The 15114-nt window shown below is 40.7% G+C and overlaps 1 protein-coding gene across 2 annotated transcripts in view; it reads right to left on the minus strand.

Moving 5' to 3' along the window:
* The window catches only part of LTK (leukocyte receptor tyrosine kinase), a 237231-nt gene extending 222388 nt beyond the window's left edge, over positions 1-14843 (minus strand). For both annotated transcript variants that reach the window (XM_073638809.1, XM_073638808.1), the window contains exon 1: positions 14630-14843. In XM_073638809.1, the coding sequence (XP_073494910.1) occupies positions 14630-14687 (58 nt within the window). In that variant the 5' untranslated portion in view covers positions 14688-14843. The remainder of the gene's footprint in view (positions 1-14629) is intronic.
* Between the last annotated feature and the right edge of the window lie 271 nt (positions 14844-15114).

Raw genomic sequence — 15114 nt, forward strand, 5'->3', positions numbered from 1 at the left:
GCCATCTCATTCAACCCCCCCAACTGACCTATCTATCAACGTCAATGGCTGCCCACTCTCCCCAGTCCTGCAAGCCCGCTGCCTTGGGGTAACCCTGGACTCGGAACTCTCCTTCAAACCACATATCCAAGCCCTTTCCACTTCCTGCCGACTCCAACTCAAAAATATCTCCCGGATAAGCACATTCCTAAACCATGAATCTGCAAAAACACTAGTGCATGCCCTCATCATCTCCCGCCTTGACTACAGCAACCTCCTGCTCTGTGGCCTCCCCTCTAACACTCTTGCACCCCTCCAATCTATCCTAAACTCTGCTGCTCGACTAATCAACCTGTCCCCCCGCTATTCCCCGGCCTCTCCTCTCTGTCAATCTCTTCACTGGCTCCCCATTGCTCAGAGACTCCAGTTCAAAACCCTAACCATGACATACAAAGCCATTCACAGCCTGTCTCCTCCATATATCTCCGACCTAGTCTCCCGTTACATACCTGCACGCAACCTCCGATCCTCACAAGATCTCCTGCTCTACTCCCCTCTTATCTCCTCCTCCCACAACCGTATACAAGATTTCTCCCGTGCTTCCCCCCTACTCTGGAACTCTCTACCCCAACGTATCAGACTCTCGCCTACCGTGGGAACCTTCAAAAGGAACCTGAAGACCCACCTCTTCCAACAAGCCTACAATCTGCAGTAACCACCGCTCCACCATACCGCTGCACGACTAGCTCTACCCTCACCTACTGTATCCTCACCCATCCCTCGTAGATTGTGAGCCCTCGCGGGCAGGGTCCTCGCTCCTCCTGTACCAGTCGCTGTCACATTGTGTTCAAGATTATTGTAATTGTTCTTGTATTCTACCCCTTTTTCACATGTAAAGCGCCATGGAATAAATGGCGCTATAATAATAATAAATAATAATAATATAAATGCTAATGTCAGAGTGGGGTTGTAGGTGCAAAAATTGCCCCAGATTATATATAGATACTGTATATTTAAAATCCATTAACACATTAATTAGAGATAATCTGATCTAACAGAGTGAGGTCCTCAGAGCAGGAGAGCAGCTACATTCATGGTCTCGGTGTAATTCTTCATCATTCACCACCTTTCTGCCCCCACAGAGTACGGTTGTACATTTTTTCTGGATATATCATATTATTCAGATTGATGGATACAATCAGTTGGTATACCCTTCCCAGTCTAGGGAACAAAGACATCTTATTTGCCTTTTGTGTTGGAATATTGGCCGCATGAGCTCATTCTCCATTAAAATGAGTGGGGGATACAGAAACCTACAAAAAACAAGAAAATTTATAGGGAATGTCTGGACAAAAAAATAATCCGCTGGACCATTGTGGTCCATGATTTGCCTGCAGTGCTCAGGTGACTTGAGCAGCAGGCACATCATCAGATGTTTTATGATGAAAGCAACCTGACCGCTGCAGCCTATCACGGCCACAGATATCTGGTGGCTGGTGGGATGGTGACATCACCCCTTTTGGTCTCTGCGCACACTAGGGAGCGGTCTGTGCTGGATCCATGTATAGTGGGGAAAATAAGTATTTGATACACTGATGATTTTGCAAGTTTTCAAAGAATGGAGAGGTCTGTAATGTTTTTCATAGGGACACTTAACCTATGAGAGATAGAAATTAAAAATAAAAATCCAGAAAATCACATTGTATGATTTTACATAATTATTTAGCATTTTATTGCATGAAATAAGTATTTGATTCAATAGAAAAACAGAACTTAATATTTGGTCCAGAAACCTTTGTTTGCTATTAGAGGTCAGACATTTCCTGTAGTTCTTGACCAGGTTTGCACACACTGCAGCAGGGATTTTGGCCCCCTCCTCCATACAGATCTTCTCCAGATATTTCAGGTTTCAGGGCTGTCGCTGGGCAACATTGAGTTTCAGCTCCCTCCAAAGATTTTTCATTGGGTTCAGGTCTGGAGACTGGCTAGGCCACTCCAGGACCTTGAAATGCTTCTTACGGAGCTACTCCTTAGTTGCCCTGGCTGTGTGTTTCGGGTCATTGTCATACTGGAAGACCCAGCCACGACCCATCTTCATTGCTCTTACTGAAGGAAGGAGGTTGTTGGCCAAAATCTCACGATTCATGACCCCATCCATTCTCCCTTCAATATGGTGCAGTCGTCCTGTCCCCTTTACAGAAAAGCACCCCCAAAGTATGATGTTTCCCCCACCATGCTTCACAGTTGGGACAGTGTTCTTGGGGTTGCACTTATCCTTCTTCTTCCTCCAAACATGGAGAGTGGAGTTGATACCAAAAATTTCTGTTTTGATCTCATTTGACCACATTACCTTCTCCCATGCCTGCTCTGGATCATCCAGATGGTCACTGTCAAACTTCAAATGGGCCTGGACATGTGCTGGCATGAGCAGGGTGTCCTGCAGGATTTTAATCTATGACGGTGAAGTGTGTTACTAACGGTAATGTTTGAGACTGTGGTCCCAGCTCTCTTCAGGTCATTGATGAGGTCCTCCCATGTAGTTCTGGGCTGATTCCTGACCTTTGTCAGAATCATCCTTGCCCCACGAGGCGAGATCTTGCATGGAGCCCCAAACCGATGAAGATTACCAGTCATCTTGTTTTCTTCCATTTTCTGATAATTGTGCCAACAGTTGTTGCCTTCTGTCCAAGCTGCTTGCCCATTGTTCTGTAGCCCATCCCAGCCTTGTGCAGGTCTACAATTTTGTCCCTGGTGTCCTTAGACAGCTCTTTGGTCTTGGCCCTTGTGGAGAGGTTGGAGTGTGATTGATTGAGTGTATGGACAGGTGTCTTTTATACAGGTAAGGAGTTCAAACAGGTGCAATTACTACAGGTAATGAGTGCAGAGTAGGAGGGCTTCTTAAAGAAAAACTAAGAGGTCTGCGAGAGCCAGAATTCTTGCTGGTTGGTAGGTGATCAAATACTATTTTCATGCAATAAAATGCAATTTAATTATTTAAAAATCATACAATGTGATTTTCTGGTTTTTATTTTTAGATTCTGTTTCTCACAGGTGAAGTGTACCTACTATAAAAATTACACACCGGAGAGGTCTGGAAAACTTGCAAAATCGGCAGTGTATCGAATACTTATTTTCCCCACTTTAGGTGCCAGGAGGAAAGTATGATTGAGTTTGTTATTTTTTACATACTCTGTTCCCTGTGCAAAGTTTTATTGTCCCCAGACAGCCCCTTTACCAATATAAGGATTTTTACCAATAGATAAGGCAACGAGAGAAAGGTGACAGCAACATAATAATATAAAATACTGATTGTGGAGACACGAACTAACGCCCGGCCATTGAAATGGGGAGAAGCTCTTCTCGGAGTAATGGGCTGATGCTGTTACTGCTTTTACGCGCTTTATTTTTCCTTCTTTGTAATTGATCTTTTATTGCACAGCACTGTGAGCGTCTACTTACAATTCTACAATGCTTTTATTTACTGCGCTGGAATTGAAGAACAATTTTCCCCACATAAGTTGGAATAACAGCAGGAATATAGCAGCTGCAAAAAACAAGACGTGATAATAATGCCAGGTATGCACTGAATGCTGAGCAGGCTGGTGTGAACAAGGGCAAATCCTTAGCATTCACCAAAATTAGTCAAAGTAAGCCATTCTCAAGGAGAAATTTCAGGTAAAAAAAACACAGACTCACTAATGTATATTTTGTATGCACTTTATTTGGAGGAGCCTATGTATGTTCATGCTGTTCCCCTGGAAGTGAATGACTACACCACAGTATGGTACCACTGACATAACAACAGTGTCACCTGCAGCCTGCAGTCAATCACCCACTTCCAGGCTGCAGTCAGCTCAGTGCCAATATCACAGTTTTCGACTAATAGGATATTGATGATCTATAGGTCATCAATATCAGATAGGTGGTGCCACCTCCGGGTACTGAAGTTTATCTCCCATTCATTTCTTTTCATATGAACAGGAGCTGATCAGCAATGTCCCGGAGCGGCCACTAAACAGTGTACGGAGGGTTGTGTTCCCTCCATATACTCCGTTTACATCCGGCTGCTGCCAGTACTGCTAACAGGTGATCGGAAGGGGTGCTGATGTAGGATGGATAGGACATCAATATCATACTAATGAACAACCCCTTTAAACCCCTTTAAAGGGAATTTGTCAGCAGGTTTTTGCCACCTATAAAGACAAAGACCTTGATTCCAGCGATGTGTCACTTGCTGGGCTGCTTTCAGCAGTTTTGATAAAATCACTGTTTTATCAGCAGGAGATTATCACTGGAGGACTAGTAAACCTGCTGCCATGTAGTCATGCATATTTCTGAGCTCTTATAACCACACCCACACCACTGATTGGCAGATTTCTGCCTATGCACAGTGAACACAGAAATCTGCCAATCATAGCTGTGAGCGGGGTTATTCAGGGCTCAGGATTCAGAGAACTGCTAGATCTGCACGAGATAAAATAGGGATTTTATCAAAACTGCTACAATCAGCCCAGTAAGTGACACATCGCTGAAATCAGGGTTTCTGCCCCTACATCATGGGGTAGCAAAAACCTGATGACAGATTATTTTTAAAGAGTTGTATTAGAGGCACACTCTCTCTATATAAATTTATCCTGGCGGAGTATATACTTAGTTGGTACATGCATGATTATTAGTGAAATCGAAAGAATTCCATGATTGAAGAATCCCAGGTTATGTACGATTGGGGGGATTAATGTAAGAAATGTACATGATGTTCTATACGTTTCCTACTGTTAATGTGGATTCTTTTGATTAATGACTGTTGCTTGTGATGCGGTGACCCTGCTGTTAATATTCTGCAATGTAATGGATTAATTAGCAAGCTATTAACCCCCCAGGAACCAATCCTATCCTGGCATTAAGGTCCACAAGAATATCTTTGATTTCTTTGCGGCAAAGAGCCATACCAAATTCATTTTCCCATATATCCCATTGACATAGCTGTATGAGGGCTTTATTTTCGTGTATTTTTCAATGGGACCATTTTAGGGTACGTATAACTTATTGATTAACTTGAAGGGGTGAAATGGGAAAAAAATTAAAAAAGTCACCAGTGTTTTTGTAGTTTATGTTTACGCCATTCATCAAGAAGCATACGTGTTCCTTTTATTCTTGGGTTTTATTATTACTGCAGTACTAAATATGGATTTTTTTCCACCTTTGTGCAATATTGCCATATTTTATTGAGAAAAAAAAAATAGTTTTATTTTGCTGTATTCTATGTTAAAGAGTTGCAGCTTTTTTTTTTTAACTTTTGTCATTGATGTGGCTCATGTGGATGTGGGTTTGATTTTAGCAGGTTTGGTCATATTTTTTTTTTAAATAAAACCATTAGTGGGTATATAAAAAATAACATTTTATTTTGAGGGGAATGGCATAAAAAGCAATTCCGCCATTGTTTTTTCTTATCTTTAGGGTATATACTATATAAACACATTCTGTACTTGCAGCAGAAAAATCTAGGGCAAATACTGGAGTTTTTAATGCTTTTTCCCATTCAATTGAATGGGTGAAAAACGCTGCAGATATGAAACTGCTCAAATCTGCAAGGAGAAAATAAACAGCATTTGGATGAGATTTCAGAACTCTCATATACCTTGCTGGGACTATAAAACGTTGCGTTTTTTCTGCAGCAAAAATGTCCAGAAAAAAAAAATGCAATGTGTGAACTTAAAGAGAGATAAGGAAATGGAAGACACCAGACAAACTTCCAAACAGAAATCTCTGGAGACGACTCCTAAACTACTTAATTTTTCCATAGCTCACAACTCCAAACCAATTCCAAGATATAGTAAGCTATCACTAGTAGCTACCCAAGCTAAGAGGTGATTACTTATATCAGAGGGGAGTGGAGAAATCAGAACAGCTGAGATCACTCTGGACGGAAAGCTTCAGGAGACAAACAGAACAGTTTAACCCTTGTAACTAAAGAATAAGGGAAATCTGCACAGTTAACTGGAAATCAAAGCAGATCCAACCAGTGCCGGCGTGCGTGTAGCCAAACGCTGCTATCTTCTGAGCCCTGAATTAGAGGGGTCAGAATACATGACTGGGTGGTGGTGAGGTAACAGAAGGAGTCTCTTCCCTCTGTAGAACCACAAAGATCTTGTGGTCACTATTGACAGCGGCATCTAAGGGGGTTAAATGGTCGGGATCAATTGCCATCATCACCACCATGCTCTGTTACGATACTGGCATAGTACTGCTCAAAACCAGTGGCCGAAGGAGAACAAGCAGGAACAGCAAGCAGTAGTAAAAGTTCTTGGAGATAGCAAGGAGTTGTAGGAAACAATCCGTAGATGAATAGAACAGCCTGGGTAAGAATGTTCAAGAGGCTAGGCTATCAGCTAGACACAATACTCAAGCAATGAGTGAGAGATCCATGCAGCTTTAAGTAGGCCCAGACAGGAAAGGAGATGGATTCCATAGATTCAGAATCCGCCATCTTGGCAAAATTAAAGAACACAACAGCAGCCTCCAGTGGTAAGAAGTAAACTGCAGCACAATAAGTGAACAATAGTGGCCACTATTGGTCAAACTGTAGAAGGTCAACATAAATCCTGACATGCTCCCACTATGATCATAGGACAAAGCTTCTGTGCCTGAACAATCGCAGTCACAAACAAGTAAAGTTTTTGGGGAGGGTCAAGAGAACTGCAAAAAGTGAGTAAATGATGGACCCTATACTCACCTGCTGCTACTCTGCAATTGCTATTCCAGTGCTCCTTGGTGGTCTTCATTTACCTTGGTGTAGAAATTACTTCCCATCCCGTGGAAAGACAGGACGCTAGTGCTGCACCAAAGTAAACAAAGGAAGGTCTGGGAGCCCTTTTTTTTAATACAATTTCCAACACTTTATTTCTGTTTTGTACTGATCTCAGAAAACCCCTTTGAGTTCAGGCATTGTTTGACGCACATGTACACGATTTTGTGGGAAGGCATTTTTGTAAGATAACTGTAAGTTGTGAACTCTGAAAACATGAAAACATTTTTGTAAAACCAAAACAAAATTTCTTCCTAACATTGTAATATTTTGCACATTATATGCAGGTTGGATCTGAATTTAAGACATCTGGAAATTCATCATTCAAAGCATTTTTTTTTTTTTTCAATTGGAATCCGACTTTAAAAGTGTGAAGAACAGAACATTTCCAGAACTTTGTATACTTTCCTAAAAAATATCAATGACGTTTTTTTGAATGATTCTTTTTGTATTGTGATTTTATAATGAGCCTATAAAGTTACAAGGCACAAACTTCTTAAAAGGTTTGTTATTTTTTTTTCTGTTTCTCGATTTTCAACCCATTAAGGGAACAGATGCTTGCAAGTGAAAGAAAAAGAATAATTTCTTTAGAACATACATGCCAAACTCAGGCCCATGGGCTAAATCTGGCCCGCAGGGTGGTTATATTTGGCCAGCGACACAAGAACCACGACCTCTATATGGGCTATTATTCTGTATGGAGGACTATGTGGGGTCCATTATACTGTATGGAGGACTATGTGGGGCCCATTATTCTGTATGGAGGACTATGTGGGGCCCATTATTCTGTATGGAGGACTATGTGGGGCCATTATTCTGTATGGAGGACTATGTGGGGCCCATTATTCTGTATGGAGAACTATGTGGTGCCATTATTCTGTATGGAGGACTATGTGGGGCCCATTATTCTGTATGGAGGACGGATGTGGGGCCATTATTCTGTACGGAGGACTATGTGGAGCCCATTATTCTGTATGGCGGACTATGTGTGGCTCATTATCCTGTATGGAGGACTATGTGGGGCCCATTATACTGTATGGAGGACTATGTGGGGCCCATTATTCTGTATAGAGAACTATGTGGGGCCCATTATACTGTATGGGGGACTATGTGGGGCCCATTATACTGTATGGGGGACTATTTGAGGCCCATTATACTGTATGGAGGACTATGTGGCGCCCATTATTCTGCATGGAACACTATGTGGGACCATTATTCTGTATGGAGGACTATGTGGGGTCATTATTTTGTATGGAGGACTATGTGGGGCCCATTATTCTGTATGGAGGACTATGTGGGCCCATTATACTGTATGGGGGGCTATGGGGGGGCTATTATATTGTATGGAGGACTATAGGGGGCATATTATTCTGTATGGCAGACTATGTGGGGTCCATTATTCTGTATGGAGGACTATGTGGGGTCCATTATCCTGTATGGAGGACTATGTGGGGTCATTATTCTGTATGGAGGACTATGTGGGGCCCATTATTCTGTATGGAGGACTATGTGACGCCCATTATACTGCATGTGGGACTGTTGGGGGCCTATTATACTGTATGGAGGACTATGGGGGGGCCCATTATACTGTATGGAGGACTATGGGGGGCCCATTATTCTGTACGGCAGACTATGTGGGGTCCATTATTCTGTACGGTAGACTATGTGGGGCCCATTATACTGTATGGGGGACTATGTGGGGCCCATTATATTGTATGGAGGACAATGGGGGGCACATTATACTGTATGGAGGACTATGTGGGGTCATTATTCTGTATGGAGGACTATGTGGGGCCCATTATTCTGTATGGAGGACTATGTGGGCCCATTATACTGTATGGGGGGCTATGGGGGGGCTATTATATTGTATGGAGGACTATAGGGGGCATATTATTCTGTATGGCAGACTATGTGGGGTCCATTATTCTGTATGGAGGACTATGTGGGGTCCATTATCCTGTATGGAGGACTATGTGGGGTCATTATTCTGTATGGAGGACTATGTGGGGCCCATTATTCTGTATGGAGGACTATGTGACGCCCATTATACTGCATGTGGGACTGTTGGGGGCCTATTATACTGTATGGAGGACTATGGGGGGGCCCATTATACTGTATGGAGGACTATGGGGGGCCCATTATTCTGTACGGCAGACTATGTGGGGTCCATTATTCTGTACGGTAGACTATGTGGGGCCCATTATACTGTATGGGGGACTATGTGGGGCCCATTATATTGTATGGAGGACAATGGGGGGCACATTATACTGTATGGAGGACTATGGGTGGCACATTATGCTGTATGGAGGACTATGTGGGATCCATTATTCTATATGGAGGACTATGGGGGTCATTATACTGTATTGAGGACTATGTGGGATCTATTATTCTGTATGGAGGACTATGGGGGCACATTATACTGGTTGGCCCCCTGTGTGTTTGAGTTTGACATCCCTGCTTTAGAAGAATGGTGCATTGACAATTTGTGGTCATAATGTGTATTTTACATAGATTCTCCAAGAACCATATAAGCTGAAGCTCTGTCAATCATAAACTTTCACAAACTATCAGTTTGAGGCCACGTTCACACTTTCAGTTTTTGGTCAGTATTTTCCATCAGTATTTGTAAGACAAATCCAGGAGTGGGTGATAAATACAGAAGTGGTGACGTGTTTCTATTATACTTTTCCTCTGTTTGCTCCACTCCTGACTTTGGCTTACAAATACTGATGTAAAATACTGACCAAATACTGAACGTGTGAACGTGGCCTGAGTATGAGACTGTGGTTACATCACGAGTGAAAAATATGTTTGGCACATGTGCCAAAAAAGTGCTTGAAAAGGCGCCCGTGGACTATATAACTTGTATGACTTGTGCAAAATGGCAAGGATCAGGTGGCATCTCTCTTCTGCCCCGTAATATATATGCACACAATGTATTTTTCAGACAGATTCTGCCAGGAACCCGCCTGAAAAAGAGCTACAAAAACAGCAAAAAGAGTGTAATGAAAAAACAACTTCCATCTTTATGAACATTTTTTAACCGCTTCAGTCTAGTATAGCTTCAAAGAAAGGAGTGACCCGACCATTCTTCTGGCGGCTTCCGGTATTAATATATTCAAGAAAAAAAAAGATCAGGAAAAACACAGCTGAGAACCTTTCACCAAATGTTTCATGTTGAGTTGGACACCCAATATCATACTGGCTGCAGAGTGGAATAAAACTTTTTTTTTCTTTTTTAAACTTTGTCTCTCTGTTGCGGAGATATTAGCCATCCAAATATTTGGCACCAAATGAATTAACTTTAGTTAAGTCCAAGGGGGTGTTATCAGATACAAGGAGAAGTGCACGCCCCCAGTGAAAACTATCTGATAACGCCCACTTCGACTTAACTAAAGTTAACTCATTAGGTGCCAAATACTTTGATGGCTAATATCTCCGCAACGGAGAGGTGAAATAAAAAAAAACTAAAAACGTTTTATTCTGCTGGGCTCAACAAGTGTGGGCTCAACAAAAGACCCCACAATATAAAAGAAAGGAAAAGAAAGACAACATGGCAGTGGGAATTAGGAGTTATTACTGCAGCCTCAACATTGCATCATTTGAAATTACGATTCTTCTTTACTATAGACCATCTTACCATTATGTACTGACAGTGATACCAAGAGTTAAAGATCCTTTTATCACTTATGTCCAAGTCACAAAAATGACAATCGGCTTTTTTTAATTTACAAGAAATAAATAGAAGGAAATAAACATTGTAAACTGAGGCAGAACGACTTATATTTTCTACACGGTCCAAAAAAAGGCAAATATAGTGAATTTTTTAAAGTGTATTTCTTTCACTTTCTTAAGGATTGTGGGAGTTGTAGTGCTAGTTTAACCCCTTAAAGACGAGGCCAATTTTTTTTAAATCTGACCAGTGTCACATTATGTGGTAATAACTCGGGAACGCTTCAACATATCCCAGTGATTTTGAGATTGTTCTTTCGAGGCACATTAGATTTTATGATAAATTTAGGACGATATGTTTTGTGTTTATTTACAAAAATATCAGAAATTTGACATATTTAAAAAATGTTGTAATTCTCAAACTTTGAATGACTATCCCTTTAATCCCAATAGTCTTACCACAAAAAAACATTATTAAATAACATTTCCCTCGTGTCTGCTTTACATCAACACCATTTGTAAACTGTTCTTTTATTCTTTTAGCATTTTAGGTTTAAAAATGTAGTAGTAATTTTTCATTTTTTCAAGGAAATTTACAAAACTTATTTTTTTTTAGGGACCTGTTCAGTCTTGAAGTGACTTTGGGGGTCCTATATGTTGGAAACCACCCAAAAGTCATACCATTTTAAAAACTGCATCAGTCAACATATTCAATATTGATTTCAGGTAGTTTTTCAACCCTTCAGATACATTTCAGGAATTAATGCAAAGTGGCCTAACCGGTATTTTTACCACTTAAATGTTGATAACTTCTGAACAGGCCGCTATAGCCGGCAGACCATAAGGCCGTTATTTGGCTATGAATTGCCATGGCAAACACCAGGACCACACGATCAAGATCTCAGGGTGCCGATGAGGTTAAACAGAGAAACAGCACACTGTTAATCATTTAGATGCTGCTGTAGTCACTATTGACAGCAGCATGTAAGGGGTTAAACGGCCATGGTCGGTGCCAACACTGATCGTGGCTGATGCATCAAGTTGTCAGCTATAGTGTCCAGCTGATAGCTGCTGTATTGTCCCCTGTCCACAGAGTATGTGTTTTTTACCTGCGGAATTTCCGCACCTAATGTAAGTCTATGGGGAAATGCTGCACAAAAAACTCAGCGTACCCACAAGAGAAATCGCCATGTTGTGGTTATGAAACTCGCACCGCAGGTCAGTATACGCTGCGTTAAAAAGAAGCACAGCGAAAATAAGCAGCATCAAAAACGCACCAAAAGCTCATGGTGGGAACGTAGCCTAAAAGTTGTGGCTATGCCCACTAACTAAACTTTGATTTTGCGAGATGGAAGAGGACGGGCTCTTTTTACTGAAAGAAATATTTTTGCAAAGAAAAATAATAGTTTTGTAATAAAAAAAAGTTGATGTTTGTCCACCTCAATGTTTCCCAATTACTCATATATAATACAGTATAAAACACAAATGCACATGCTGAGACTGTCCGCGTTCTTGGCCATGCGAAATTAAATATATGACATCAATAATATGGTTGTGAGGTCATGTAGGTATGAGCACTAGTGGACACAGACAGAAGGGGCCCCTGTGCAAGAACAATATATGGGCCCCTTACAGTCCAATAGCTCCTCATAATGCACAATTCCACCTGATTTGGAGGTGGATGTGGCCCCCTTACCTCTTTGGCCTCTGAGTGGCTGCAAGTTGCATTAATGATAAGAGACATTGGAGAATATGAGATCAGGGGTGTAACAATAGAGAGGGCACAGGTAGTAGCCACTCCTGAGCCACAGTGCCTCTGGTGGCCAAAAGGCCCCTCTGCCATAAAATGGCACATGATGGGTGAGGAATCCTGTAACAAAATTCACTTTGGAGCCCTGGATCCCCATTTTTTAGTTGTCGGTGTAAAATTTTAACAAATGTCAATGGCAAATGGCAATTTTTCCCAGTTCCAGAGTTTCTCTGATACTATTTAGTTGATGTAAGTTTTGAAACATGTCTGATTTTACAGCCAATCAGTTGCATTAAAACCTAAATGGAGACCATCGTTATATTGTCACCCGGGGGCAAAGGTTATGGATCGGACCTCTCGGTATTGATTGGATAATCTCACTTCTCCGCAGCGTCTAAGACTTAACGTATGTATCATGAATTGAGTTGGTAAAAGTTACTTTGCAAGTTTCAAGATTTTCAGTGAATCCGAATGATTTGCATTTTGATAATTTAATTATTATTTTTTTTAATAATAATAATTTATAGATGTATCATACAGGAGCCCATCATCCAGGCACTACAGGGGGTACTGCTGTCAGGGACGCAAGAGATTTTCCAGTGGACAAGCTGTGTTCTACCAAGACTTTACTGAATGGGGTCAGTGTCGCTCCAGTCTTGTATTTGTACAAAATTGTCTATTTAGATCAGTCTCATAAGAAAAAAAAATCACATGGGCACCAATTTATTAATATTCTATAGTACCCAAACCGGATGGAAGCACATCCAGTGATACAGAGCATTACATAGATCTCGGTACATGTTACTCGTCAGTTTGTAATCCTGACTCTATGCAATAATGAAAAAGGGGTCCCACACCATTAACTGTATCTGGTCCTAAAATCTACAATATTCTGCTTGCTCATGAATGGAAATAAATGATAAATGAAGACAAATCTTTGCTCGTGTTCACACATGTCTTCTATGGACAGGATAACACAAGAGCTGTTTATGATACTGATATATCTGGTCAAAGTCCATATATTCCATAAAGATATTCTGCCTGCCCTACAGAAAATCAGAAGGAAGATATAGCTCCTCTAGGTGCTCAGAAGAGGTACTGCAGCAGCCGTGTTCAATTCTTAAACTCAGTATTTCACATTTTACCTAACAGCAAATACAGAATCCAATGCAAACACAATCCGACATTAGTTTGTATGATGGTAAAGGAAAAGCACATGGACGCACCATTAATACTGGAAATCTACGCAATGGTCATATAAAGTTGATATTCATTTATAACCCCCCCCGCCCCTTGTTTTCTTATTACAGGTAGCAGTATAATCATTGATTACAGTGCAAATTGCTAAATATTTCACATGAAGGCTTCCTCTTTAATTTATACACATTTAGATATTCTTCTTCCTTTATGAGTCAATGTCGAGGAGCCCTGCAGAAATACATATATATATATATATATATATATATATATATATATATAATAAATTGGTATATATATACACATATATATATAGATACATATATATATTTATTATGTATTTGTATATATATATATTTATTATGTATTTATATATAATTTTATTATGCATTTATAGGTATATATTTACTTTTTTTTTGCGCAGTTAGTGACCATAATTTATCACCTACTGTATATATTATATTATGGTTCTTATGTCCAGATCTTGCCCCAGTTGATGGCATTAAAATGGGCATGGCAGGATCACCATATAGTGATTCCACTATTACCACTGTAATAATATATGGATTTCTTGCCTAATCTGCTGATTAGCCTTGAAGGAAGCAATAATCATAATAATATAGCAATCCAACTGTCAACTGCAACCAAACACATGATGAAAGCATTAATAACCGCCCGCTTCATTAACCAGTTTTATGAATGGCAGTGTTATATCCATTTTACCTAATCCTGTCAATGTTCCTCTGTTCGCTTATATGAAAATTATCATTTTATAGTGCAGCACAACATCCATTCATTCTATATGGGATCATCATACTTTATAATATTTTGCAGATATGATACATAGGAGACTAATGCAGGTGGGTTTGGACAATCTCATCCCACATTGCATAGGATCACTAGTGTTCACTGCACATTTCTGCTGAGTCTTCACTGCTTCTAGTTACAAGCAACAGGAGTCTCCATCAATCCAAGTGTAACTAGCTGGGCAGTGCCCTGACCTAGGGGCAAGCAAGGGGCAACTAGTCTATGGGGCTACAACACCAGAGACACATGCAGCAGGCAATGTCTTGTCTTGCATTTATTTGTAAATACCAATTAAATATTGCTACAAATGTAACAATCAGGACAATATTTGTTTTAAATGTTTGCAACAACTTTCTCCTCCTGGTGAATGCAGTTCTTATGCATCTAAACAAAATACTGCATGCAAATAGTTTTCTTACCAAGCAAGAGAGCCCAAAGTGACATCTGGATGATGAGGATGGAGAAAGGGAAGCCCATATCTGGAGATGCTTCTTGCAGGGAGTCCCCAGGTAAATCCTTCCCACCCTTTGTAGTATATATCCTCAGTGCTTTGTGTCAGTTTACCTCTCTGCCTCAGCAGGACTGATGCTGCTGCCTGGGAACTCTTGCAGGCTTATAGATGCATCTACACCTCCCTATACTGTCATCCTCTGTCAGGTCCTAAAGCCCTCATTGTTTTCCACCCCTGTAGATGCTGAGAAATAAAAACAACTGCCCTCATGTGACCAAAGTGAATTGATTTCACTGATGTGATTACTGTTAAAACAGGCAGTCAGTGCCTTTAGAAAAGAAGAGATCAGGCAAATGTGGTTCTTTTATTTCTCAGCACCATAGGAATAAATGAATGCAATCTCAATGTAAATGCAGGAATTACGCACACCCGACTGTATTGCAGTATTTGTTT

This window comes from Phyllobates terribilis, unplaced genomic scaffold (genome assembly GCF_046119375.1).
Source record: "Phyllobates terribilis strain yellow unplaced genomic scaffold, ASM4611937v1 Scaffold_7__3_contigs__length_470593459, whole genome shotgun sequence".
In the NCBI taxonomy this organism is placed as follows: domain Eukaryota; kingdom Metazoa; phylum Chordata; class Amphibia; order Anura; family Dendrobatidae; genus Phyllobates; species Phyllobates terribilis.